The sequence below is a fragment of the Centropristis striata genome, chromosome 14, assembly GCF_030273125.1.
Source record: "Centropristis striata isolate RG_2023a ecotype Rhode Island chromosome 14, C.striata_1.0, whole genome shotgun sequence".
NCBI lineage: Eukaryota > Metazoa > Chordata > Actinopteri > Perciformes > Serranidae > Centropristis > Centropristis striata.
Window position 1 is genome coordinate 29,844,298 of NC_081530.1, and position 27,828 is coordinate 29,872,125.

General features: G+C 38.1%; 3 protein-coding genes and 1 long non-coding RNA gene across 4 annotated transcripts in view; all 4 read right to left on the reverse strand.

Moving 5' to 3' along the window:
* Positions 1-10,861: 10,861 nt before the first annotated feature.
* LOC131985293 (uncharacterized) lies at positions 10,862-14,492 on the reverse strand. Its single transcript, XR_009395621.1, has 3 exons — positions 14,387-14,492; positions 11,994-12,085; positions 10,862-11,111 (listed from the first exon to the last, which is right to left on the reverse strand). It is a non-coding gene; the product is annotated as an uncharacterized LOC131985293 (long non-coding RNA).
* Positions 14,493-17,554: 3,062 nt separating this feature from the next.
* LOC131984549 (major histocompatibility complex class I-related gene protein-like) lies at positions 17,555-20,914 on the reverse strand. Its single transcript, XM_059349399.1, has 8 exons — positions 20,632-20,914; positions 20,157-20,426; positions 19,397-19,675; positions 18,911-19,213; positions 18,731-18,841; positions 18,426-18,443; positions 18,273-18,332; positions 17,555-17,890 (listed from the first exon to the last, which is right to left on the reverse strand). Exons 1-8 carry the CDS (start codon positions 20,678-20,680, stop codon positions 17,880-17,882), a joined length of 1,101 nt encoding a protein of 366 aa, XP_059205382.1. The 5' UTR covers positions 20,681-20,914; the 3' UTR covers positions 17,555-17,879.
* A 1,532-nt stretch (positions 20,915-22,446) lies between these two features.
* The window catches only part of LOC131984562 (BOLA class I histocompatibility antigen, alpha chain BL3-7-like), a 43,369-nt gene continuing 37,987 nt past the window's right edge, over positions 22,447-27,828 (reverse strand). Inside the window, exon 7 of the mRNA XM_059349412.1 lies at positions 22,447-23,666. Within this exon, the coding sequence (XP_059205395.1) occupies positions 23,656-23,666 (11 nt within the window). The 3' untranslated portion in view covers positions 22,447-23,655. The remainder of the gene's footprint in view (positions 23,667-27,828) is intronic.
* On the reverse strand, positions 24,496-27,416 carry LOC131984567 (major histocompatibility complex class I-related gene protein-like). The gene is made up of 5 exons (XM_059349418.1): positions 27,343-27,416; positions 26,890-27,159; positions 26,083-26,361; positions 24,687-24,989; positions 24,496-24,617 (listed from the first exon to the last, which is right to left on the reverse strand). Exons 1-5 carry the CDS (start codon positions 27,389-27,391, stop codon positions 24,496-24,498), a joined length of 1,023 nt encoding a protein of 340 aa, XP_059205401.1. The 5' UTR covers positions 27,392-27,416.

Sequence of the window (27,828 nt, forward strand, 5' to 3'; positions counted from 1 at the left end):
CTGATCAACTGAGGATGAAGGTGATTTTGCCATAGGTGGCTGGCGTCATGAGGAGATGATTTAGGCAAAAAAACAATCTTGACGAAAAATGACTTAGGCGATTATGATCTCTTCATCTTCTATTTGAAAATCAATCATAGCTACTTAAATATGTTTCTATTTCTGCAGGAGCAACAACTGGTACGACTGGTATCTGGAAGATGCAAGATCCTTTATTAAGAGCTTGAATTTCTCTTAAAATACCAAGGAAATAGGAAAATACTTGATTTGCAATACAATTGCATATAGGTTTTATACTTTATTTACTGTAAACATAGATTTCAGTCCCATCCTCAGTAGAAATACATACACATGAATAACACTTTTTCTACATCCCTAATTGCAATTATTGTGGATTATTTATTATTATTACCACTAACAAAATAGGCAGATTTTTTTTTCTAACGGAAGATTCTTAATATGATGCTGCATCACCCTGAAAAGTGTCTGCACATGTACAAAAACAAAACAAATAAACAAACACAAAAAAACAACCCTACAATAAACCAGCCCAGTTGAGCTGAAATGTATTCATTTTAAGGATGCTAATGACATGATTTAGCTGTGTGCATTTCCTGTGAACAAAATTAATGTAAACCATGTTGTTCTGCCTGACTAAGAGTTATGACAGATAATGCACCAGTTGCTTTTTGATTGTAAAAGTTGTAAAATAAAATATTCCACAGAGACATGGCAAAGGGCAAGAGTAAAGCCACTGTTGACAAGTTTTATCAAAGAATCAACAAAATGTTTTAATTTTTGCAATCAAGTGTCCTGTGAAAGTGTTTGATATTGTTGCTTTGTTTAGCTCAATATTATCCACAGTACTTCTTATACATTTTGGTTTTGTTGCTTCTTTTATCATTCATCAGGAAGGTTAAATTGGTGTTGTTATTACAAAATATAATTTACTATTATTAATAAGGATAACTCAAATAAAAACATAATAATGTTATTGTGTGTTTTTTTAAATTATTATTATTATTACTCAAGTTGTTTAACCACTTAATTTCCTTTGTTTCAGTGTACACAGTTTACACACCAGCCTTGTTTTTAAAATGACGAGCAGGACAAAAGGTTCTTTTGACCTTAATTTCATTTTTCATGATGGGGGCTGTTCCTCTCCCTGTCCACCTCTTGGGTTGAAGGCTACAGCTGTTTTTTCTGATGTTCTATCACCCTCAAGGGGGCTAAAATGGCATTACACAAAACTTATGGACCCTTGTGTTTCTAGAATTGTTATACTCTTAATTTATGAATGCACCATTTTCCTTAAAAACAAAACAAAAAAACATTCAGATGTAAATATATTAAACTTCACATTCTACCAAATCTTTTAAATCAACTAAGTAGTTCAATATTTTTGTTTTTACACTTTTTGGCATTCTAGTCAGCCATTTTTGTCCATTAACTAGCAGAGACCCGTTATTAGTCACACATTTTTTCAGAGTTACATTATAATTTAAGTTATTTAAAATAAAATAATATAAATCAGTTTTTACCAATCTGTCTACTAAATTTTGTTTCTTCATAAGGTTTTTTTTTTTTACATCATGACATTGAAACAGCAGAAAAATGAATCCATCAGTAGGATACAATCATCACAAAACTAAAGTATAATAATGATAGTAATATTTTTTTAAAAATCATATAAATTAATCAAAACAATACATCCCTTATAACACTTACTTACTGTTTGTAATTCACCAGAACCTTTCAAGAATAAACATTATTTTTTCCACTATCAAACACAGTCTCAACTGTGTCCTAAAAGTTTAAATGCACCAGTTAGCTTCAGAGAACGAAACACAGGCCAGAACACCAGAACTGATTTTGAAGGTTATTTTTTATTATTATTATAATTTAGTATTTTCTTCTTTGCATCATGTGTACCTATGAAAAAAATATGAATTATTACACACATGTAAGATAACATAACATAACATAACATAACATAACATAACATGACATAACATAACATAACATAACATAACAGGCACATAAAAGCAACAGTATAGAGCCACGGAGATCAAGCAACAGTCTGAATTTAATGGCTGAAGATTTCCACCATGTGTCTGTATTTTGGCTCTTTTCTCCTTGCACACTGCATCTGAAATCAATCATGAAGTATTGTTTGGGGTCATTATCCTGCTACATTGTCATAAAATGTGTGGTCTGTGTATAAAAAGGGATATGATCCTCCACAAGAATCTCTCACACACGCTCAAATTAAGCCTGAAATTCAGAATCCAGAGACAAAGCAACAAAAAACATATCACTGTCCAAATATTTTAACCTGCCCTGTATGTGCCTGCATGTGTGTGATTGCATGTGTGTGTGAGTGCTGAGTGAGGGATTAGCCTCAGTGTGTGTCCACCAGTGATTAGCCTGGTCAGTGGGCCTGTTGTGCATTCACTCAGGCCATTAGCATATTAATGCAGCCTCGCTCTTGATCTCCCTCCCACCCTCTCTCTCCCACTCTCTCCCTCGCTCCTTCTCTTTCTCTATACATATTTCCCAGAATGAGTTGTTGCTTCCTGCAGCTTCAATCTATAAATATCGCCAATTTACGCCACTCGTGCTGTGAAGCAGCAGACTATTTCAACACACACATTTCAAGGTTCCTGGTCTTCTTTTCCCTCCAAAAATGTCCTCTTGTCCTCCTCTTCATCCTCTCCCTCTCTGTCAGATCTTTGCCTTCTTTTTCATCCTGCACACTGTCTCTCTCCCTTTCTCACCACCTCATTCAAATCCTTTACTTTCTCTCATTTTCCCTTTTCTCTCTCCAAGTCTGGCCCCCTGAACTTTGTCAAACACAGGAAAAAACACACAGAGGCAAATTCACAGGGGCAAACACAGAGAGGGTAAGTAGCTACACACACAGACGCACACACTCCTCCCTCCCTCATTCACTCTCCCTTTCTGTCACTCTCACCCCTTCCACTGCAAATTTAGCAAGACCCTCTCTTGCTAAAGTGTGAACCGGACACATTCAACTGTACTTAACATGGTGAGAGCAGCCCTTTCTACTCCACCAACAGACTCTAAAACCCTTCCCAAAATGGGACACCCCTGATCTGCAGAGCTGGGCCTGTATCATTGTTAGACTTTGCACCTGACCAGCAAAAATATACAAAAAAAGTAAGAAATAAATGCCGTTGGCAGTTGGGTTATTTGTTCCTTTCTCTTACTAAAAGTTAACATGGATATTTAAGGGATAGTTAATCTCACATTTGCACATCAGTTTGCAGTTTTGCAATTTTGTTATCTGTTTGATTTTGAAAATATTTTGTATTTGCTATAAAATATAATATACTTTGTTTCAGAGTTTGACATGGACCCGTGTGTGTTATGTGAATTGCAAAAATAATGAATTGACTTCCTCTTCAGTTCCCATTTGGCTGCTGTTTAACTGCTGTCTCTGTCTGGTGCCATTACTTTAAAAACCAATAATGATATTAACTTTTTACCAGCCTGTCTTGTAAGTCATTACTGCTCTGTAAAAGGAACATTTACTGAGCTGAGAGGACCTGAAGAGCAGAAATTACTGTTCATTTTACATGTTGTTGTTCTGGTACAAGTTGAAGCTTTGATTCAGGCTTTGTGAACATTTTTAAACTGCAGCTGAAAACACATTTATTTAATATTTCTTGAAAATAACATCACTTTCTTCTTTCTTTTTTAATCAAATTTTCTAATACTGAATGGTTTCTATTTTAACTTTTACTCATATTTTTAAGTTATACCTGTTTTATTCTGGGTGAATATTTGGGTTGCATATAATTGCACTGGTAAAATTGTGAATTGTTAAGTTAAAAGTTACATTTTGAGATAATAACATTCAAAATAACTCAATAAATCAAATAAGATCTGTTGTCTTTTTATTATTCAATTTCATATTTATTTACTATAATTTATTTATTTACCCTTGTTTTAATGTCTTTTTTGCATTTTTATATTTTATTTTACAGCGTTCAGAGCTGCATCTCTTTTATAAAAAGTGCTCTATAAATTAAATTGATTATTATAAGAATTACTTCTTCTACTTCGTATTATTATTATTATTATTATTATTATTATTATTATTATTATTATTATTATTATATTAAGTTTTTTAGGCCTAACTTGAAATTAGCCTGGTTGAGTTGAGCTGACCTCCAAAAATGTCAAGAGAAGCTGTTACAGGCTTTACATTTACATAAACACACACTCCCTTATTCAATATCTCCCTCGCTCTCTCCCGCTCTCTGTTTGCCTTTCAGTGTCTCTCGCTCATCCACCCACAAAACCAGAGTTTCATCCCGTCATGGTGGTCTGTCCCTCGCTGATTTTCAGAGGTCAGGGGCGTGATGTCCATCCACAACTCCTGGTTTCACAAAGGCAGACGCAAGAATTGCGTTTGGACAATCAGCTCCGGACCTCCGTCCTTCTCTCCGTCACCGGTCAGTCACATACTCACACACACTTGGATGGTCAGAGGGATGGCCTTAAGGTTGCTGAAGTCAATTCAGCTTCATTTCTGATGGTGCGATTCCATCCGAATATTACTTCCTCCATCTGCTGAAGTTCAGCTTCTCAAAGGAGTTGAACCCCCAGCTTGCCTCAGGTCAGCGCCTATGGATGGACAAGAAGCAAAGGATGGTCAGAGTAGAACAGAGGAATGAGCGGGAAGGCAAGAAGAAAGAGAGAAGAGAAAAGAGAGAGGGAGAAAGCTCTAACTCATGCTTGTCCTCTGTGTGGTTGACACCATGATGAACGAAGGGGTCACCACCCGGGGACAGGCCCGTCCATAAGGAGCCAGCGATGTGACCCTCTACAAAAGAAGAAGTGGGTCCCCCAACGGTCACACGGATCAAAGAAGACAAAAGCCTGAGATGATAACTCAGCGCAGCAGTAGAGCGCATTATTATCAGACACATGAGCTGTAGTGGTAGTAAATTTAACTGAGTTGAGGCAGGAGGAGGGGAAAAAACCTGAAAATGAAAAAGTAAAGCTCTGACTCGCCCTAATCTGATTTGCCGTACGCAACATTTTCTCTTTATCTGATCCGCTCCGTGAGGTGTTTTCTCTTTCTGTGGGAGCCCGTCTTTATCCAAATGATGTGGTCTTTGGTGAGGCCTGGCCTATTCATGGGAACCCCATGTGCTGTGTGCCCACCATTGAGGTGCAGAGCAGCATGGCCACAAAGGATGGCAGAGTTTCAGAGAGTCCTTTCCTTACAGTTAGAGTCTCTGTTCAAAACAAAGTTTACACTTAAATCACAGAGCCAGAAAATCCACCACATAGTTAAAAAGTAAAAAAACCTTCCAATGTTAAATAAATGCTGACATAGAAGCATAATGTTATATATTCAAATAGTCAGTGAACTGGAAAAAAATGTACTTGTTCCTCTTGTTCTCTAAGCAACATGGAAGTAAATATTCTAAAAATCCTGTCATGAATGCCAATGAGGAATGATGGTTGAAACTTTTTTCCAGTAAAAGAAAAAACTTTGCAATAAAGTTTGAAAACTGTTAAATACCTGTAATAAAAATATCCATGTTCTTTATGATAATGTAATATGTTAATATAATATGCTCCACTTTCCTGACAAAAAGTCCACAAAAGGCTGTGATCATGCTGGTATTAAATGAGGCCTGGAGGCCTGAACTCATCTGGTTTACACTTGTCTTTAGGTACTGCTACCACACAGGCTACTGGACTCACTTTCAGAAAGACTTGTACTGTAGAAAAGAGGAAAAAATGCCAGAAATCCCTAAACCTACACCAGTTAATATCAACTCAAAGCATATCTAACAAAAAGAAAGAAAAAATAAAAATACAAAACATAGTAATGCCCAGGGTTTGGACCCTTTTGGGGCCTAAAATCTGGATCAAGAATTAGTGCAAAAAGCATGTGATAAAGTCCCTCTCAGCCACAGAGGATTCATCCTTACATGTGCAACAGACATCCTCGCCTCTCAGTCTTCCTCCTTCAGTTCTGGGTTGAGTTTTAGTTGTATCGCTGTCGACGTCTGACCGCACTTGTCCTACTTCTCCATCTTTCACTCTCTCCGCCTCTGCCTCTTCTGATCCTGCGTCCTTCTCCCTCTCCTTCTTCAACCCTTTCTGTCCGGCCCTCCCTCCGCCTTTACATTTCCTTCGCCCTCTCTCTCTCTCTCAATTTCCCCGCCCTCTCTCCCTCATTCCCTGTCTCTCTCTCTCTTCCTCTCCTCATTTCATGCAGCGCTGGGGTTACCTAAGAGACTGGGCCTCAATGGAGAAAATCTCCTTTGGTACAATGAACTGGGCGAGAGGCAGAGGGGAGGGGGAGAGAAAAGAGGGGGACAGGGTAGGATGAGGGGGTGTTGGACACAGGAGGGGAGGGAGGGGTGAGGGAAGGAGGGAAACTAGAGGGAAAGATAGTGGGATGCAGATGCATGCAGGGATGGAAGGGGGATACGAAATCCCAAAAACTGAATAAGTGGCTTCGCTTGTGTGATTTGGCCTCAATGGTCAGTCTTTTGGCGGTTACATGTGCCCCCCTCCACCTGCTCCCCAGTCAGAAAAAGCAAAAAGAATCCCCATACATTTCAAGTAAAGATTTTTCTGAATCTCAATAAAATATTTAACGATTAAGTGGTCATTTCCTTTTTCTTTGCACAATCCCCTCAGAGAGAGTAAGTCAGTCCTAATAAGCATGAAAAGGCAGGCCTCCGTTATGTCATTGGTCGCCATTTTGTTTGTTTACTTGTTTGTTTACTCTCTGCAGGGAGTGCAAGATGAGACCCAGAGGATCAGAGCTCTCTTTACAAAGACAAGTGTGTTTCGACAGTGTAAAGCCTCTCTTCCTCTGCACGGTGCGGACCCCATTCAGCCCAAGTAATTACACTATCCCCCTTTAATCTATTCACAGTGTCTGTCCGAGAGGTGTTCCCCAAAGAAGGAGACAAAGCACACACAACCTTGTTTAGAGGTTAGTTACTGATTAGCACCAAAACTGTTGCAGTTCATTTTCCTGCTGCACCTTATTGAGCTCTTCAGCGATGCTATTCAGTTCGTCGTTTGTCTCCGAGTTAGCAAACAGATCCCCCGCTGCTCAGTCTGTGTCTTTACAACTCTCCCCCCATCCCCTCTTCTCATCAGAGGATGTGAGAAAACAATAGGGCTAATAAAAGAAGCAGAGAGATAATTACAGCACAGTGATGAAGTTAGTGCTCCTACGCCCCGAACCATAAATACCAGCAGTGTGAAATGGGATATGTGGGTGACTTTGGGGTGTATTTTTATGCTCTTCTGCGCCAACAACGGCAACTTATTCTTATTCCCATGTATGTTCCATGTACATGCCAGGGTGAATCTGGGATCTCTGTGTTAATGACTCTATCAGGCCCTGATACCCAGAGGCCCCTGCTGAGGGAATGCGTCCAAAGGGATTGGGGTGTTAGAATGTGGTGCAGGAGGTGTCAAAGTTGGGCTGGGGGTGCTGTGTGTGTGTGTCCAAGTCCGTGTATGTGTGTGAGACAGGGGGAAGGAGGAGGGGGGCTTAGGGCAGATTGTCCATGGTGCTCACCCCTCCGGGCGGGGCTGAATGAAGTTATTTCCAGGCCCCTGTCCATCTGTTACCGTGGCAGCAGCAGTGACCAAGGTGTTGCCATGGCGAGGTGCACACAAAAAGGCGTGGCGTGGGAACGGGTCCAGGGGTCAGGAGTGAGGGTCACAGGATCAAGGGTCACAGCCAGCTGGACAGCACACAAGAGGAGGCCAGGGTGAGAAAAGAAGGAGGGAAGGTTTGGTTCTCTTTCTCTTTTTCGTCCTTTCTTCTCTGGGTTTTGCTCGAGAGGGAGACGTCCGAAGAGTGGACACCACTGGACATTAACATTGAACTGGGGCGGTGAGATGAAAAAGGGAGGGGGGGTTGTAGAGGGTGAAGGGGGCCATGGGGTTCACAGAGTGGGGCCCCCACAATGTTCAGACTCTGGGAGGTTGCCTGCATTAGGCCTTATACCTACTGGTGTCTAATCGCACATTGCATTTGACAGGCAATTGACTCTGTTCAATGTACACGCAAATACGACTATTGAGAGGATGTGGACGGCTGCATGTGCGTGTGTTGCTGTCTGTGTGGCCGCAGGCTCCACTATAGCCAGATAAGTGATACCCAACAGGAAAAAAAGGCCATTTAACGACATTTCATTAAAGTCATTTTAGGCTCAACATCAGAAAAACACATTTAAAAAAAATCTTCTTGCCTCTTATAGCTTTACTAAGAACTACTCCATCATATTTCTTGTTTCACCTGCTGTCCAGGTCCTATGGCTTTGACTGTTATCAATAAATACTGTTGTGTGCAGTGAGACACTGATGTATTGCAATGCATTAATCTGAGACTTGAAAGCCAACATCCACAATTTCAGAAAAAGTTTAAAATATCACATTAAGATGCATCTTTACATCAAACTGCTACATAACTGACACCACTGTAAACGTCCTGTTTCATGGATAAAGCTAAAAGTTTTTTCTAAAGTGCTAAATATGACGAATGAGTTCATTCTTAATGAAGTCATAAAATAAAAAGTAACTGTAGTGGCAAGAATACGGTTTTTGCAGTTGATGCCACTCTTTCAACTTAAAGGTTATTTGTGTGTATGTATTGACTGAATCTGTTTAGTTACCTTTTTTTGACATAATTTTATTTATAAAGTAATACATTTACTGATGAAGTAATTTGCGCAGAACACATGTAATAAAGTCAAATTAATCAATGTTGGATTTGAATTTGCAAACCCATAAAGTTCAATTTAACATGCTGTGCACATATTGCTGGTGACTAGTAAGAATACATATTAAAAATATAGATGGAAAATAAAAGAAATCAAGAGAATGAGGCATTATTTTGTAACTTATCTACAAGTGTTTAAAGATTGACTAGACAGGTTTTTGTTGAATCTCGCTCACTCATTTTCACTTTTCACAAAATCATTCCCACCAATTCTTTAACGTCAAGTTAAAATCCCCTTTCTCTTGAAGTTTAGCTCTGGTGATAGAACTAATTATCTTCCTGTGATCACTGACAGAGAAACTAAAAGGAGGAGCTGAGGTGTAAAGAGCCACAAGACTTCATAAATAATAAAGTGTTTGTACTATTGAAACTGCTGTATAGTCCTATTTTTAGATTCTCATTAATCTTTATAAAGTAATATTATAAGACTTGAGACTCATTCTTGCTGTAGATGTGATGACAACAGAGTTTGACAAAAGGCTGTTTAAATTGTTCAATGTAATGTAAACCTTGCACAATACAATATGATATGCTTCACTATGAATCAAATTCAATAAACTTGACTTAAAACTCCAAGAGGTCATGATATCTCAAAAAAGAAATATCTGCAAAAAGTAAACTATTTATTCTCTGTAGAAGATATTACTTGGACCTTATTTTATGTTATATTCCTGCAAGACACTTAAACCTTAAATACATTAAAGAAACAAAACCTTTTTTGCCATCACATCATCAAATACTCCAAATTAAAAGGTTTGAGGTGAAACCTCATCATAGATCAAGTGACTGAAGTTGTACGAAGTGAGAGATTGAAATGTCCACCTGCACCGTAGCAAACAGAAAAAGACAGCAAAACCTTGAGCCGCATCAGTGGATAACATATTATGACAACGTGGATAAAAAGTCGCTTACAATGCAATTACACACACAAGAACACACACACACATACACAGAGTAAATACACGGGGCCCCCTTAGACTTTAATAGTTAGTGGGATCCATACTCCTCCACAGTCCGCAGTAATAGGATTAGGAGCAGCCTCGGGAGGACATGGCAGGCCAAGTCCAACGCTCCGTTTGACACCTTTTGTCCACAAACCCTGAGACGCAGATCACAGCAATGGGATGAGGGACAAAGGCTTTTGAACATTGTGTTGTAGCTACAAATATACCCTGATGGGAGAACGCTGAGCCCTAAGTTCCACAGCAGATAAAATGAACAGACAGCGATTTTGACAACTCAATCAATTTTTGGGAGAGACGAGTGTTGGAGAAAACCTGCTTTTCTCCATGTAAATCAATCACATTTTGTCTTGGCTCTTTACTAATGGTTGCAAAATCAAAAAAAGTGTTTGCTTTAAAAAATGTTATTGAAAAGGTTTAATTGAAAAATGATCTTTGCTCTTCACTTGTCTAAATGATCTTCTGGAGGGGAAATGTTATGATACCACAGGCCCCAAGCAGCTTTTTACAACTCATTGAAATGCTTATAGAAATTATTTTGACATAATACATTTTTTAATCCAGTAGCACAGTAGTATTTTATTAACTTCTGCAAGTAAGAAGTTGCAGGTTGTGCTTTGATTGACCTGTCGTGAATGTTGATCCTTTAAATCATGAAAAAATAGTTTAATTTGAAATATTTGAATCCATGTTACTATGGAAGACATTATAATCATTTTCGAGTTATAGTGTGAATATGTGTGTGAATTTCCTACTTGTAAAGTTTTAGTTTCTCTAGGTGGTGCACTTTTCATTGCCCACTTTATTTGTCTGGTGGCTCATGCTGCTCTTACTTACAGTCCAGTTCTTCCCACTGCATTTACTCCAAACAAAAACAGAAACATAAAAAGCATAATTTCCTGTGAAAGTCATGCTATTAACAAGTGAAAACGAACACCCAACTAATGGAAACCTATGGCAGTCCTGTCTCTTGCATGAGGTATAAATCCAGCTGAAGTTTTCTGTCTTCAAACCAATTCAGTTGTATAACTTTAATTTCATATTTAAATTGGTATGAAACCCTCATTACGCATGTTAAAGAGATAAAAGAGCATGCATCATCTTTATATACATCATTGCTTTATTTTGCCATAATTTCTTTTTAAACTGATATTCAGGTGGTTCTGTTGCATGGAGAGCAGGCAGCAGCTCGTCCTCGGTTCGAGCAATTATTGGCATTCCCAGCGATCTCCTCACATCCCGTGCCATGGCGAGGTGACACAGAGATTCTCTGTCCTCTCCCCTCCCAGTGCACTCTGGGAGAGTGACCAAAAGGAGTTTTACGACCAAGAGCTGCTGACGCTTACTTCCTGCCAAGAATCAGGGAGATGAGGTTCAAAGTGATCACGGCACACATACCAACACACGTGCAACGAGGAACACACATAAACCCTGGCACTCGTGTTTAGGTTTAGTTTTAGATGTGATCACACCATCACATTTCAACTTCTTATGAACAGGTCATATGAAATCTTGTGAAATTTATTAATCAATATGAAATGGAGCCACTTGGTTAGGTTTAGGCGCCAAATTACTAAATTATGTTTAGAAAAAAAAAAATCAAGGTTTGCAACAAATCTTAAACCATTCGACCACAAAGGTTGTTGCTCCTACCCTCAAATAAATGTTTCAGGAGATCAACTCATCCTCATACGTAAATGTAACGGTCATTGATTTAAACATACTGTTAACATTGTAAAATGGTCACACTTTGGTTAGGTTTTGTCAACAGCATTACTCACTTAAGGTTAGGAAAAAAGTACATGTTAGACAAAGCAAAGGATAGTAAAAAGAAGTCAAATAAATGGATGTAATCCCTGGAAGTGAGGTAGATACGTATAGGTGCTGTGAAGCATGATGTAGACTTGATGTAGCTTCGCAGGGGCTACACATTGAAGTTACGTAGCTTCAAATAAAAATCATTCGTTTTTGGTTTCACATGGGACACCGATCATGAACATTGGCCTCCTTTATAACTACTATGGCCACTTAAAAAAAAAAAAGGATGTATAGGCCTTTTTAAGCTGCTTTACACACAAAAAAAATGTTTTTTGATCTTGTGATTATGTTGGTTATCTATAAATCATAGTGCATTAGCATTTCTAGATATAGCTTTAAGCAGTAAATAAGAACAGCCTGACTTTATGCTTCAAAGTGAACTGCTGAACACTTTAAATAAAAAACAAACAAACCCTCATCTTGCATCTCACAATGAATGTTTGGAGAAATTTCTCTGAAGTGAAGCCAGTATGTAGATGCAACAAGTCTTGTCTCAGAAGGTATTCTGTAAAACATAGAAGACTTAGAAAGGACAGGTGAGCAACAGAAACAGAGCATCTTATTAGTAAACACTAAGATGACTACTGTAAAGCAAGTGATGTCTCCTTTAAAAAGGGACTCAACAACAATCAAGGTAAATCTGGATGTGACCGGGCCTCATGTAGTGTGGTACCCAGAAGCCACAGACAGGTTCTGCTGGTGTCAGGTCCACATGTACAAAAAGACTTTCACTAACGGACACTAACTAGCCTATGTGTGAAAGGTTCATTACAACAGTTAGAAAACCCCTCAAGGACAGAGTATCTGAGAATTTGCGTGCATGCATGTTTTTTTTTTTTTTTTTTTTTAACCAAAAGATCATAAGAAATCTTCATTAATGTTTTGTTTTTATAGATATGTCAACACATGCTGTGTAATTCAGGAAGCAGTTTGGGATCTGATGGACCTCATTCTGCTTTAATAAACACATGCATGACATTAAATCTTAGTTAAAGCGAAGCTCATCAAACATAATAAACTTATGGTCACATTACACTGATCCTTTCTTTAATGCAGAAATGATTTAAGATAAATACATTGCATAGTATATTTTAAACTATTATTGATGGTGATTGAAATGTTGTTTGTTGCTCAAATGGTGAAAGCCAAGAAAATGTTATATCTACAAAAAATAAACTTTAAATTCAATAAAGGTTCTGGTGGATCACATCTCAACCTTGCATTGTGTGTGGTACGGCTCAACCCTTGTTGCTCTAAACTTCTTGACACGTTTTCTCTCTTTTCTCAGCACTGAAAGACAACCTGATGGATCAATGAGAGTTGTAAAAAAAAGAGGGAAACTGAGTGACAGAGATGTCTGAATAAGAGCCAGCAGTCAGAATTGATTACAATGGAAAGGCTCTGGAGAAAGGAAAGTCCAACGTGATGTTTTCTCAAGAAAAAGCTTGTAATGAAAAAAAACTGAGTGTGTGTTTGTGTCTGTGTATGTGTGAGAAAGTATGAAAAAAAGAGCGGTGCATGTGATTATCGGACAAGAGCCGGACAGGGGCCACACAGGGCAGCCTGCAGACGGACCCAGAGAAAGGGACATTTACCTTGAACTCCAATCGTCCCGTCTCTGGGGCGGGGTCAGGTATTGTAGCCGGGCCTGACAGGGTCAGGAGGGGACAACAGGGGGAGACGGGTGGGGACAAGGGACAGAGGCTGCCCCTGGGGTCGTGGGGCGCTACCCCTATGGGGGGCCAGAGAATGTGGGTTCAGCAGAGGGGGGAGGGAGAATAAGTATTGGCAGATTTTCATGGGGTGCAGATGCTCAATATGCAGATGTCTAATCGAATTGTGCGACGATGAATTGGTTGCCCCTCCTGATTTGCATCAGGACAATCCCGAGCAGTGGCTCAGGGGTCAGCGGAGTTCCCCTGGACAAAATGAGCAGCCGGCTGCAGACGCCCCTGAGAACGTGTGAACTTGAAGTAGACTTTACTCAATGACAAGGATATTGATTGATTTAAATTTCTGTCTGTCTGTCTGGGAGTGCATGTGACATCTGTCATTCCAGTGAAGACGATGTTTTTCCGAGTATAAAATGGAAAAAACATTTATAGTATTTTGATGTCTGGCCTACACTTTACTTCTGAGTAAACCGGTTCAGTTCAGATCGTGCGGTCTTGACAAACCTATCATTTTGCAAAATGATAAATAATAAAATTGCTTCAAAGCTCAGAACTCACTGAAAGCTTAATAGTTTTCATATACCGAGTGTTGAGTTTCAGATTAAAGTTTTTCATACCAACAACATTTCTTTAAAACCAGGGCCATGATGAGGTCAAGATGAAGAGGAGTCCTTCAATAAAGAGGAAGGCCTCTTTTTGTTGTTGTTGCATGGTTTAAGTTTTAAGTAATAACATTAAATAAAACCTCACAATCTTTCCTTTATCGGTTCCTTGAGTAGCCGCCTCATAACCAGAGAATCGAAAGGCAGCAGGACCTCCAAGCAGAGGTTACAAAAACAGGCCAGAGAGCAGCCAGCTCAAATGAAGAGGCAACTTCCCCATGATCAAATTACTGAACTTGAAGATATAAAAAAAGACCTGTAGAGTTAAAGTGTGTAGACAAAAAATACATTTTGTTGAAATTTTGAAACGCCAATTTAAGTGACTTTAAAAAGGGCTGAGAAGAAGAATCCTAACCAGCATCAATACACTGCCATGGAGTTGAGTGTGAAGCAGCAAAGCACAAGTCCCAGATGTGCACAACTGACAGGCAACGTTCACAGAATGGCAAAGGTAATGGGACATAAGCTTACTGGCAAGTCCAAAAGAATCGTAGCACTGAGGCAGAGAGCAGACAGGCAACAGGTTTCAGGGGCTTGAAAGCAAAAGCAAGAGGTACCAAAGCTACTCTGGCAGAGAGGAGTGACTTAGAAATGGGCCAGCTTAATATTTGCAGGGCTGATGAGGAAAGTGGGAACAGGTGAGCAGGGAGGTCAGGTGACTGGGACTGGAAGGAGTGGCTGGTTGTGAGACTTTTTAAAGACAACAACTGTCAATTTCTGAAGATGTGTCACTTAGTGACTGTTCTTTTTTTTGTAGTTCTTTAGCTATTTTTTTGTAGATTTTTAGCTATAATGTTATACGTTTAATTTATTTGCACATTAATGAACAAAATAAAACAATAGAAAGGACAGCAATGGCAGTGTGGGAGAGGAAGGAACTTTACATGCTTATTAAGAGTTGTTCCCTTTTTAAACAACTTTAGAAGACATTAGTGCTGATCAAACAGCTATTTTCTTGACACCACTTCAGTTTGTCTGTTTCCTGTTGTGAAGTAGGTTAAGACATGAAGTATTCTTTTGCATCTTTATGGTGAATTTATTCAGCATCCAAATGTTTATTCTCCCCTCTGAGCGATTGTTTACCTAAATCTATTTCCACATTTTTGTATGATATGTCACATGATTTTAAGATTAATTTGGAATGGGGGATATGAAGGGGGAAAGAAGGGCAGAGAGGGAAAGTTTAGATAAGCTGAAATTGAATGAACCTGACTCTGAAGACTCAAGGGGAAGTTGTAGTCAGACAGACTGAGGCTGTTTAAATAGATACAACATTTGTTTTATTCAAGAAAAGCAGTACAAATCATCAAAAATCCACCATGATATAAAATACAGACAATGGCATTCTTTCACAAATATATAGTGGGTTGCATTCTTTTTCTTGGCTGCTGTCAGTCAGGCATAAATTGTGCGTTGTTTAAGTTTAGAAAGATTCAGAGCTGATAAATTCAAAATGAGAACAGATATAGACAGGCACTGTGACTTCCATCAAGTCAGATAGCTGGAATGTGACATTCCTCCAGCACTTTCTCACAGGAGGGCAATCCCAAAACTTTCGACAATATGTACTGAGACTTTATTGAACAAAGGGCACAAAAAGGGTCATTTGAAATTTTCATGTGGTATAGTATGACAGGGGTAAGGTTTGTCCTGTGCAAAGTTAAAGTGAATTTGCTGGTGATCTGGACTGTGAGAAACTTCCTGAATACTGGATTGTTCCAACTGAGGAGCTGAAACTGAAGCTGAAAGAGTATGCCACTTACAGGAAAGATGACAATATGACTCAACTGAACTCATCGTCCTTATCAGTTGAGAGATAATAGGGCCAAAACACAATTGACAATGTTTGTTAGAGATATTGACAAAAATACAATCTCAGAGAGTCCAGGAAACGGAATTAAACTTTTGAATGTTCATTAGGAATCCGTCTCGAATCAAAACTACCATCGTGCCTGTGATTTACAGTATGGTACAGAACACACTTTTTTAAATTGGTGTAACAAAGTCTTAACTCACATCCTAGTATCAATACAATAATGGGAAAAAAGTTGGAGATGTGAAAATGCTCTGTCAGCTTGTTTCACTGCAGTGACTTCTCTCACAGCTGACTCATTTCAGAGTTATGTTGCTCTCTAGTGGTAACATAAGGAAACACACTCTAGCCTCAAGATTCAAGAGAGATTAACACTGAATATAAATGCGAGTAGGTGTTGCAGGTTCAATTTGTTGCAACATATAAGAACACGTTTCCCTCAAAGAAATAACACTAAAATGCAGTAAAATAGGAGAAAATGTAGCAGCAACTCAAGATAATCTCCAGTTCACCAAATGGGATTTTTAAAAAAAATTAAGACTGGAGATCTTTTCTACAACATGAAGTCTTCTATCAGTGTCTGAGAACTGAGAACATTCAGCTTGTATAAATCACCAGTGAAATGACAATAAAGAAACAATTCAAAGTAAATTATACATTCAGGAAAATAAACTGTCCAGGCCCTTGTGTGTGAAAAATGTTTAATATGTGTCTAAAACATTTGTTACATGTGTGGTCTTATCAAACAAAATATATATAAATATTTTATTTATTCAAACAAAATATGAGACAAAGAACACATTTAGCCTAAAAAACATGCATTAAATAAAAAAATAGACTTTTGACAAATAGATTTTAGACTATTCACTTTTAAGAAAAAATAAAATGGCAACATGCAATCAAGTTTATTATATGTGGTTGGTGAATACTCGATTTTAATTGATCGATAATGGCGTTGTAGGGTCTGTTATTTCTGAATAATAGACAGTTGCAAGGTATAACAGAACGTTGCTATATATAGAGACTTGCTATGGATATAGTTCTGATCATAGACTCTGTAGGATCATGTTCAATCATATCAATACGCAGAAAGAAATCCTCAACAGCTGTGGCAAAGCAAAAAAGAAAAAAAAGGAAAAGCTGATTCAACACCCAGCTCTTTGCCTCTGGGTCCAGCATCACCATGTCAGGGATCATTTCATGATATTGTACACTCTATGTACATTATCTCTTACATATCGTTACATGACATGTCATCAATGCTAATAATCAGCAATGACAAGAGATCACATGACTGAATAACATGAATTTGATATGTAAAAGCCCCAAGATTCTGCACTGGAAACATGGTTGTGTGTTGTGTGCAGTGGTGGAATGTAACTAAGTACATTTACTCAAGTAAAATTTTGAGTTACTTGTACTTCACCTGAGTATTTCCACTTCATGTAACGTTATACTTCTACTCCACAACATTTTAGAGGCAAATATTGTACTTTTTACTCCACTACATTTAGCTGCCAGTCTTAGTAACATGAAAAACATGATACATTTAAAGTGCTTAGACTTTAATTAAATAAAACCCCATCACAGTATAATACGTAGTTAAAGTGAGCCCTATATTTGCTAAATCAAAAATGTTGCTTACATAAATGCATTAATACAAAAACTACAATAATATATTTAGAATATATAAAACAATCTGAGTGGGGCTGTTCTGCATAACTAGTACTTTTATTTTTGAAACTTTAAGTATATTTTGATGCTGATTCTTTTGTACTTTTACTTCAGTAAGTTTTGAATGCAGGACTTTTACTTGCAGTGGAGTAATTTCACATTGTAGGATTAATACTTTTACTGAAGTAAGGGATCTGAATACTGTTTCCACCACTAGTTGTGTGACAGCTGCTGCAGTGATCTTTACACCAAAGGTCTGCAGAAACAGCTGCAGATAAAATGCTTCTATCACTTCTCACTTCATTATTCTTCACTGCCTCCACTGACAATCTGAAACAGTCTAATCTGATCTATGAACACTTAAGTTAGATTTCAGGAAAGAAGTTTTGTTAATACATATTTATGTCAGATAACATAACCTAATAAAATATTGATGCCACAACCACTTCACTGGAGTTACGTGTCTTCTTCTAATCTTCACTGAATCACTGTAAAGAGAGGACAAAGGAACCTGGACTCAGTGTTTATATCATCATGGAGTATTTGCTTTCACATTATATGCAGTATGTTTGGACCAAAATGTAAAGTTTTCAGTCAATAATATCATAAAATCTTAGTTTCAGCTGTTTCGTCTCACTATATTGGATCACTTGGCTAATAATAAGAATTTATTATTTAAATATATCAAATATTTGAACAGTGAAGAGTTGTTTAACACTTGAAGAATTCAAGGTGTTACCAAAGACAGACTTATATTTATGAGAGTATTATATGAGTATGACAGTAAAGAGTTGCTAGTTTTAGGAGGAGCATCAGAGGAGGGAATCTGCCCACAGTGTTTGCACATTGTTGACATGATGAAGTACTCACTGTGATCAGTCAGAGCTGTATCATTGTCCACAGGAGTTGGAGAGGATGAATGTTCAGAAGCTGTTAGAGAAAATTGTTAGTAGTTGAATTAAAAACTATAACAGTATTTATTAAAGAGAGAGGGACAGACAGATATTCTGACATAATACTTACAGTTTGCAGGCTTGAATCCTGGAATACAAATAAGAGATGAAGGTATTAAAACAGTACCGTGTTCTACTGAATAACAGACAAGTCAAACTGTTACTTGTTTTTTTCATTAAACATTATCTTCTAGATGGTAAAACAGTCGTAAAAAATACAGCAACACCTGTATAATTTACAACAATATTAAGTTGTCTTTTTTAGACCTTTTCCTTCATTGCATCCATGAAGTATGGAAAGTTGTGGCTTAAGTTCTCCTATGACAATGGAGTAAAACTTGGTTAATGATATGTAAAAACATCATTATTTCTTACCATTCTTGTGTTTCCTCCAGAAGAAGAGTCCAGTGATGCAGAGTGCAAGAAGCAGCATCAATCCCACACAAACTCCAATAACAGCAGCAGCAGGAAACTCTGAGGGAGAAACTGGAACCAACACAGAACATTCTCACTTTGTCTCCTCTCCTGGATGGAGCTGATGTTGACGCCACTTACCTCTGTTGGTCCTGATCACTGCTTTGTCCAGTCTGGTGACGATGTCGTCCTTCACACCAGAGAGATGAAACACACACTCGTACCTGGTCCAGTCTTCAGGTTTGACTGATGAGAGGTCCAGGTCAACACTCATCTGGAAGGATCCATCGTGGTTGGGGAGGATCTCTCCGAGCTCCACGTCCTCATGAAGCTCCTCTCCATCTTTCCTCCAGAAGATCATGGCTGCCTCAGGGTAGAAACCTGTAGCGTGGCAGCTGATTGGAGAGGAGGGAGTCTTCTGGAGGAGAGACACTGAGGGAAGGTCTGCAGAGAGGAGAGAGAAAGGGAGAGAGAGAGAGAGAGACAGACAGAGAGACAGAGAGACAGAATAAGAACTGTGTTAAATCAAATCTTACTGCTAAATACTGATTATATGACAATTCAGTCTCTACAGGCTGTATAAACATTACTGTGTCCATGAAATGATATCAGGTCATGTGATATTACCTTTTCTCAGCAGAGAGCTCTTGCCATAGTCCACATACATCTTCAGCCATTGAGGGAGAATCTGAGTGAGGTAATACTTGCTGAATTTCAATCTAACTTCCTCTGCGTCCCATCTCTGTTTGGTGATGACAGCCTGTGGTTGTGGAGCGATCCATGTCAGTGTCTTCAGGTCCAATGATATAAAGTCTTCTCCGTTATAACCATACTGATCATAGCCATGAACATTTCCAGTCTCATCATCCCACTCACAGCCATACATCCTCTGGAAAATATGGACACCTGAGAGAGAAACAGAGACTGAAACATGATGTACAGATGATATCTCAGGTTAAAAAAAGATGATCTTAAACATGTTGTGCATGTCATGAGGTTAGTCTCTCTTGTGGTGTGCTCATGATTCAAGAGCAAATAATCAGTGCATTTTTTTAATTAAAATGAGTGAGTTACAAACGTATTTGTGATCTTACAGAAACAAACACAATTCTGGAGAAAGTATTTTCCCTTAAAACCTAATTGATTATGCAGTTTTGTGTTATGGGAACATAATTTTAATAGACCAGGGCTAACAGGAAATGACCTGATCTCATGGAAAATAGTCAAATCTACAGTTTTGAAGCCAGGGCTCTAGGTTGAAAACCTAAACCAAAGCCTACAGGTTGGCCTGTCAAAATAAACAAAAAAAACTGCTTTGAAACAGCTAAACTGACAAAAATAAAAAAAATAAAAATGAAAAGATATAATATGACATTCCATACTGTACCTTCACTTTGGTTGAAGCGCTGCTTCAAATGGTCAATCGAGGCTTTGAAAAGGAAAGGCACATTGTCAGTACATTCTCGAGTGTACCACTCCCACTGCTGAGGTTCATTTTCTAATAATTTTCTCATCCAGTCCTGTTTTGGTTCTGCAATCTTCTTATCTGTGTTACAGTAACCGATCAGAAGTTCATCAACCAATGCAAAACCCACAAACTCTGGGACTTTTGGGGATCCAGAAGATCCAGTTGCAAAAAACTTCAAGGAGTGTTTAACTGTCGGACAAACAAGATTATACAATCAGTATAAACATCGTAAATATGATGCATTTAGTGTAATTCGGTTACAAACAAATAGTCATAACAAGGCCAAGTAGAAGTGAAAGTAGGCTAAATAAATATAAAGACGTGTTTTAGCTGCGCAGGAACAAATGCAGAGCTGACTGGAAAAGTGGAGCAGAGATTAAAAAGGTGATCGTACCTGGAGATGCCACATGACAGAGGAGAAGCAACGAGAGGAACTTCTTCATCTTCTCAATAAAGGAGTGTAAACAGAGACAGGTACCAAGAGAGACGGCTCACTGACCTCTCAGTCCCTGAACCTGTCAGGTGGTCCAGTTACTGCCACGCCCCTTTAGGAGACGAGCTGCAGGTCCAATGGGAGAAATAAAAGTGAGCGCAGATTATGATGTCTAACACACGATTCAGGTATAATAACGTTACAAGTTGCCTAGTTGTCTCGGTTTCCTTTTAGTGCGCGCCCTGTCACTAGATCACGCATGAACCATGTGGCCCACCATACATGGAGAGGGCAGTTTAGATCGCCAGGTGAGCACCAACATCAATAATGTGCGTGAGAGGAAACATAAACGGGCCTCAGAACCTACAACTTCTACTCAATAAAGCTGTGTCTAGTGCTAAAATGGTTTAATCATATATATAAATGTTTAAGATATAAAACGCGATCTTACCTGAAAATGCAATGTGGCAGAATACAGGCACCAGCATCAAGGTGATCAGAAGTGGCTTTTAGCGGAGTTGTGATCTGGTTGTGATAAGCCTCATTTTCTGCCTTATCAACACTGTGGGTTTGTTTTATTTGGCTAAGGCGGCTCCTCCCCTTCCTCTAACTCACTCTCACCTTTATTTCCTCTCACAGACTTTATAAATAAAGTTCCTCTCAGCAGAGATGTGAGGAGAGATTCGAGGAAGAGACGCGATGCTGGAGGAACAGCCTTCCTCATGAGGAGATGGAAATTATAATAACAAAACTGCAAAGAGTGTTTTCATTGTTCAGTCATGATTCAGATTCTACACACGACCGGCCATAACATAGGAACACTTGTATAATCTAATGTGATCCAATGCAACATCTCCATCCATAAATTCTTCCTTTACAATAATAATAATAATAATAATAATAATAATAATAATGTTCAGTTTGGATTGACAGCATCAGAGTTATTAATCTAACTATATTTTCATTATGGAGGTTGTAGTTTGCAGTCGTGTTGAACTGGACTGCATTAATATTGATTGTAATATTTTGGCCACCCAGTATAAATACTTGAGTGCCAGAATATTAGAAACATCTCTTAATATAATGCAGTCCAATTCAACACCACTGCAAACTACAACCTCTATAATGAAAATATAGTTATATTAATAACTATGTGACAGTGCCATTCAAAATGGAAAATTATTATTGTAAAGGCAAAATCTAATAGATTATACCAAAGTGTACCTAATGATATGGAAGGCTGGTGTAGCCATTGTTGGCTTTACTGTTTCCACAGATTATTTGTGTCATCTACAGATTCACAAGAATGCAACACTGTTAATATATCAGTAAAGCTGCCTGGTCACTTTGTCTACAGAGACACACTCACTGATGATGAAGCTTCAGTGCTGGGGTCTTCATTATGCAACCATTAAGGAATAATATGAGAATAATACTGAATATAACTGTGGGCAGGTGTTGCAAGTTCAATTTGTTGAACTTGAATTTGAGTTGCAACATAAAAGAAAACATTTCTCTCAAAGAAACAACACTGACATGCAGTCAAAAGGAGAAAATGTAGCAGCACCTCAAGATAATCTCCAGTTCAGCAAATGGGAAAAATGTTAATTAAGACTGGAAATCTTTTCTACAACATGAAGTCTTCTATCAGTGTCTGAGAACTGAGAACATTCAGCTTGTATAAATCACCAGTGAAATGACAATAAAGAAACAATTCAAAGTAAATGATAAATTCAGGAAAATAAACTGTCCAGCCCCTTGTGTGTGAAAAATGTTTAATATGTGTTTAAAACATGTTACATGTTTGGGTCTGGTCTTATCAAACAAAATAAGAGCACAAGAAGAACACATTTAGTCTAAAAAACATCAATTTAACTAAAAATAGACCCTTGACAAATAGATTTTAGGTGAATCAGTTTTCCAAAAAAAAAGAAAATGGCAATATGCAATAAAGTTTATTACATGTGGTTGGAAAAACTTGATTCTAATTGATCGATAATGGCATTGTAGAGTCTGTTAATTCTGAATAACAGACTGCTGCCAGGTATAACAGAACGTTGCTATATATAGAGACTTGCTATGGATATAGTTCTGATCATGGACTCTGTAGGATCATGTTCAATCATATCAATATGCATAAAGAAATCCTCAACAGCTGTGGCAAACTAAAAAAAAATTAAAGAATAAAAGCTGATTCAACATTAAGTGCTTTGCCTCTGGGTCTAGCATCACCATGTCAGAGATCATTTCATGATATTGTACACTCTATGTACATTATCTCTTACATATCGTTACATGACATGTCATCAATGCTAATCATCAGCAAAGACAAGAGATCACATGACTGAATAACATGAATTTGATATGTAAAAGCCCCAAGATTCTGCACTGGAAACATGGTTGTGTGTTGTGTGAGGTGGCGGAATGTCACCAAGTACATTTACTCAAGTAAAATGATTATGAGTTACTTGTACCTAACTTGAGTATTTACACTTTAAGTAACTATATACTTCCACTCCACTACATTTTAGAGGCAAATATTGTACTTTTTACTCCATAACAGGAAAGCATCAGACCTTACACACGAACATTAGGTATATAGTAACAGAAATAGGAAAACTGGGCAGTTGCTGTTCGAACCAAGGACCTGTTTGTGTATCTTGAATATTGTACTTGTCAATAAATCCCGCAGGGCTGTCTTTCTAGAAACTCTTGTTGTCTCTTAAGATTTTCCACTACAGTGTGACAGCTGCTGCAGTGATCTTTACACCAAAGGTCTACAGAAACAGCTGCAGATAAAATGCTTCTATCACTTCTCACTTCATTATTCTACAATCTGAAACAGTCTAATCCAATCTATAAAACACTTAAGTTAGATTTCAGTAAAAGAAGTTTTGTTAATACATATTTATGTCACATAACATAACCTAATAAAATATTGATGCCACAACCACTTCACTGGAGTTACGTGTCTTCTTCTAATCTTCACTGAATCACTGTAAAGAGAAGACAAAGGAACCTGGACTCAGTGTTTATATCATCATGGAGTATTTGCTTTCACATTATATGCAGTATGTTTTGACCAAAATGTAAAGTCAATTTCAGTCAATAATATCATAAAATCTTAGTTTCAGCTGTTTCCTCTCACTATACTGGATCATTTGGCTAATAATAAGAATTTATTATGTAAATATATCAAATATTTGAACAGTGAAGAGTTGTTTAACACTTGAAGAATTCAAGGTTTTACCAAAGACAGACTTATATTTATGAGAGTATTATATGAGTATGACAGTAAAGAGTTGCTAGTTTTAGGAGGAGCATCAGAGGAGGGAATCTGCCCACAGTGTTTGCACATTGTTGACATGATGAAGTACTCACTGTGATCAGTCAGGAGCTGTATCATTGTCCACAGGAGTTGGAGAGGATGAATGTTCGGAAGCTGTTGAAGAAAATTGCCAGAAGTTGATTTAAAATCTATAAGAGTATTTATTAAAGAGAGAGGGACAGACAGATATTCTGACATAATACTTACAGTTTGCAGGCTTGAATCCTGGAATACAAATAAGAGATGAAGGTATTAAAACAGTACCATGTTCTACTGAATATCAAGTCAAACTGTTACTTGTTTTTTTCATTAAACATTATCTTCTAGATGGTAAAACAGTCTTAAAAAATACAGCAACACCTGTATAATTTACAACAATATTAAGTTGTCTTTTTTAGACCTTTTCCTTCATTGCATCCATGAAGTATGGAAAGTTGTGGCTTAAGTTCTCCTATGACAATGGAGTAAAACTTGGTTAATGATATGTAAAAACATCATTATTTCTTACCATTCTTGTGTTTCTTCCAGAAGAAGAGTCCAGTGATGCAGAGTGCAAGAAGCAGCATCAATCCCACACAAACTCCAATAACAGCAGCAGCAGGAAACTCTGAGGGAGAAACTGGAACCAACACAGAACATTCTCACTTTGTCTCCTCTCCTGGATGGAGCTGATGTTGACGCCACTTACCTCTGTTGGTCCTGATCACTGCTTTGTCCAGTCTGGTGACGATGTCGTCCTTCACACCAGAGAGATGAAACACACACTCGTACCTGGTCCAGTCTTCAGGTTTGACTGATGAGAGGTCCAGGTCAACACTCATCTGGAAGGATCCATCGTGGTTGGGGAGGATCTCTCCGAGCTCCACGTCCTCATGAAGCTCCTCTCCATCTTTCCTCCAGAACATCATGGCTGCCTCAGGGTAGAAACCTGTAGCGTGGCAGCTGACTGGAGAGGAGGGAGTCTTCTGGAGGAGAGACACTGAGGGAAGGTCTGCAGAGAGGGACAGAGAGATTTAATTTAACTATAAAGTGCATAACTAGTTTAGTATGCTTTTGTGCTCCCTTATTGGACTTTTTTGGGGGTACAATAACTTGCTGAATATATAGAAGCAGTTATTATTCCATTCATTTCTTCAATTAAAAAAAACCATCAAAGGAAAATCCTGTCCAGTGTTAAAATGATCTGTTATTCTGTCTCTTTGTCTGTCTCTGTTGTCCGTCTCTGTGCGTGACGCAGGTAACTATCAAAGGTCACTATCGAATGCATGTGTAATTCACTGTGTGTGTGCCCTCTTTCTATGCATTTATATATTAATCATGTAAGATGCTTTTGATACAATGATCATGTGCTAATATTGTTTAAAAACTATGATTACTCTAGATACATCAAAACTAAATACATTTACCCCAACTGCTTAAACTTAGTAAGATTATATCATCATAAAAAGATATATTATATGCTTTGTATTTTATGTGCATGTTGCAACATCTGTGTCTCCAATTATATCTCTGCAAGTCATAACAAGGCAGGAGGTTGTGTTGAATGTTTTGGGGAACAGGTCTGGACACGGACATGGTGTTCTGGGCAGATTACTGCCTGGTGACATGACGTGTCCCAATATTGATTAAAACTGACGAATCAACAGATCAAGAGGGCGGCACTTCCTGGAAGAAATCTACCTTCATGATGAGTAAATCTGTTAGAATATAATAAGGGGTTCGAGGGAAATGAGACTAGTCCAGATTTCATGACCTGAAACCTGTCTCCTGTGTATCAGGGAAGTGATGTTTGAACCCACAGAGATCTCTATAACTGCACATTTCTTGACGTATTGTAATAAAATGTAAAACTAAGAACTTGGACGTCTCCTGCTCATCATTCCCCATCAAACGATCTGCACAGAGAAATAGGTGAGAATTTTCTGTTGGTGTCAGATAATTAAATTTTAAAGGTTTCCTCAATGCATTTCTCTAACACCAGTGTGCATTCTAACCGATCCACCCTGATGGCTACAAGTTTTAAAAACCAGTAAGAATATACAGTCCAGTACTATCCAAAGAAATATCAGGTCATGTGATATTACCTTTTCTCAGCAGAGAGCTCTTTCCATAGTCCACAAACAACCTCAGGTGTGCAGGGCAAAACTGAGTGAGGAAATACTCATTGAATTTCAATCTCGCTTCATCAGAATCCCATCTCTGTTTGGTGATGACAGCCTGTGGTTTTGGAGCGATCCATGTCAGTGTCTTCAGATCAAATGATATAAAGTCTTCTCCGTTATAACCATACTGATTAAAACCATTAACTTCTCCAGTCTCATCATCCCACTCACAGCCACTCATCCTCTGGAAAATGTGATCACCTGAGAGAGGGTATAGGGAAATATAAATTTGTGTTATGGGAACATAAATATTAAGAGACCAGGGCTAACATTTAGAAATTACCTGTTCTCATGGAAAATAGGAAAATCTACAATTTTGAAGCCAGGGCTCTATGTTGAAAACCTGATCAAATACAATGCATGATGACCATAGGATCAAACATTATGGTTTAACTGGGTTTCAATGGGGACATTTTGTCCTTAAGGTTCAGAGTGTCTGTTCTGAATACACAGGTTATTATAGACTTATTATAGGAACTGAGGTTGAAAAAAATTAAACAATCAAATCAGTAAAAAGTATATAATACGATAGTATATAGTGTACCTCCACTTTGGTTGAAGCGATGTTTCAAATGGTCAATCGAGGCTTTGAAAAAGGTAACCCCCTACTCATGACATGTTCGAGTGTACCACTCCAACTGCTGAGGGTCACTTTCTAATAATTTTCTAATGCTATACAAAAAATTAGATACAAAAAAATAAAGCAGTAAAAATATGACAGTATTGTACCTCCACTTTGGTTGAAGCGCTGCTTCAAAAGGTCAATCGAGGCTTTGAGGTGGTTCGGCAAATCCTCAGCACATTCTCGAGTGTACCACGCCAACTGCTGAGGTTCACTTTCTAATAATTGTCTCATCCAGTCCTGTTTTGGTTCAACGATCCTTTTATCTATGTCACAGTAACCTACCAGAAGTTCATCAACCAATGCAACAACCACAAACTCTGGGACTTTTTGGAATCCAGAAGATCCAGTTGTAAAAAACTTCAAGGAGTGTTTAACTGTCGGACAAACAAGGTTTTACAATCAGTACACTCATCGGGAATATGGTGCATTCAGTGTTATTTGGTTACAAATAGTCATAACAAGGTCAAGTAGACGTGAAAGTAAATAATATCAGCTGCGCAGCAACAAATGCAGAGCTGACTGGAAAAGTGAAGCAGAGATTAAAAAGGTGATCGTACCTGGAGATGCCACATGACAGAGGAGAAGCAACGAGAGGAACTTCTTCATCTTGTTTCAATAAATGAGTGTTGTGAGAAGCGAGACGGCTCACTGACAACTCAGTTCCTTTATCTGTCACGTGGTTTTAGTTACTGTCACGCCCCTTTAGACGCGCGGCAGGTCTGTTGATTACAATGGGTGGCAGCAACAATAATATACATTTTAACACAACAATGAAAAGATGGCTCAAATGGACACTCAAAAATCATTTTAACATATGTTGTGAATGTACATTTTGAGAGCGTCACACAATCACACAAATATTATTGAATGATAAATATTTATGCATCATTTTAATATTGCAGCTTGTACAGGCTGAGCTCATTTCAACTAATTTTTCCATGGGGCAGCTTATACATCTCAATTTATTGGTTCACTTATATTTTGTATTAATAAGCTGAATATGCAAAGCAACTAAAGCTGTCAATAAAATAAAAACAACTTAA

Bases quoted from the DNA above. Each gene is read 5' to 3' on its own strand.
- LOC131984567 (XM_059349418.1), bottom strand. From the start codon at position 27,391: ATGAAGAAGTTCCTCTCGTTGCTTCTCCTCTGTCATGTGGCATCTCCA. The intron at 27,160-27,342 runs GTACGATCACCT...TTTGTCCGACAG, and splicing joins CTGTCATGTGGCATCTCCAG to TTAAACACTCCTTGAAGTTT. The intron at 26,362-26,889 runs GTACAATACTGT...ACCCTCTCTCAG, and splicing joins GCGCTTCAACCAAAGTGGAG to GTGATCACATTTTCCAGAGG.
- LOC131984549 (XM_059349399.1), bottom strand. From the start codon at position 20,680: ATGAAGAAGTTCCTCTCGTTGCTTCTCCTCTGTCATGTGGCATCTCCA. The intron at 19,676-20,156 runs GTACAGTATGGA...TTTCTCTCTCAG, and splicing joins GCGCTTCAACCAAAGTGAAG to GTGTCCATATTTTCCAGAGG. The intron at 18,842-18,910 runs GTAAGTGGCGTC...TGTTGGTTCCAG, and splicing joins AGTGATCAGGACCAACAGAG to TTTCTCCCTCAGAGTTTCCT.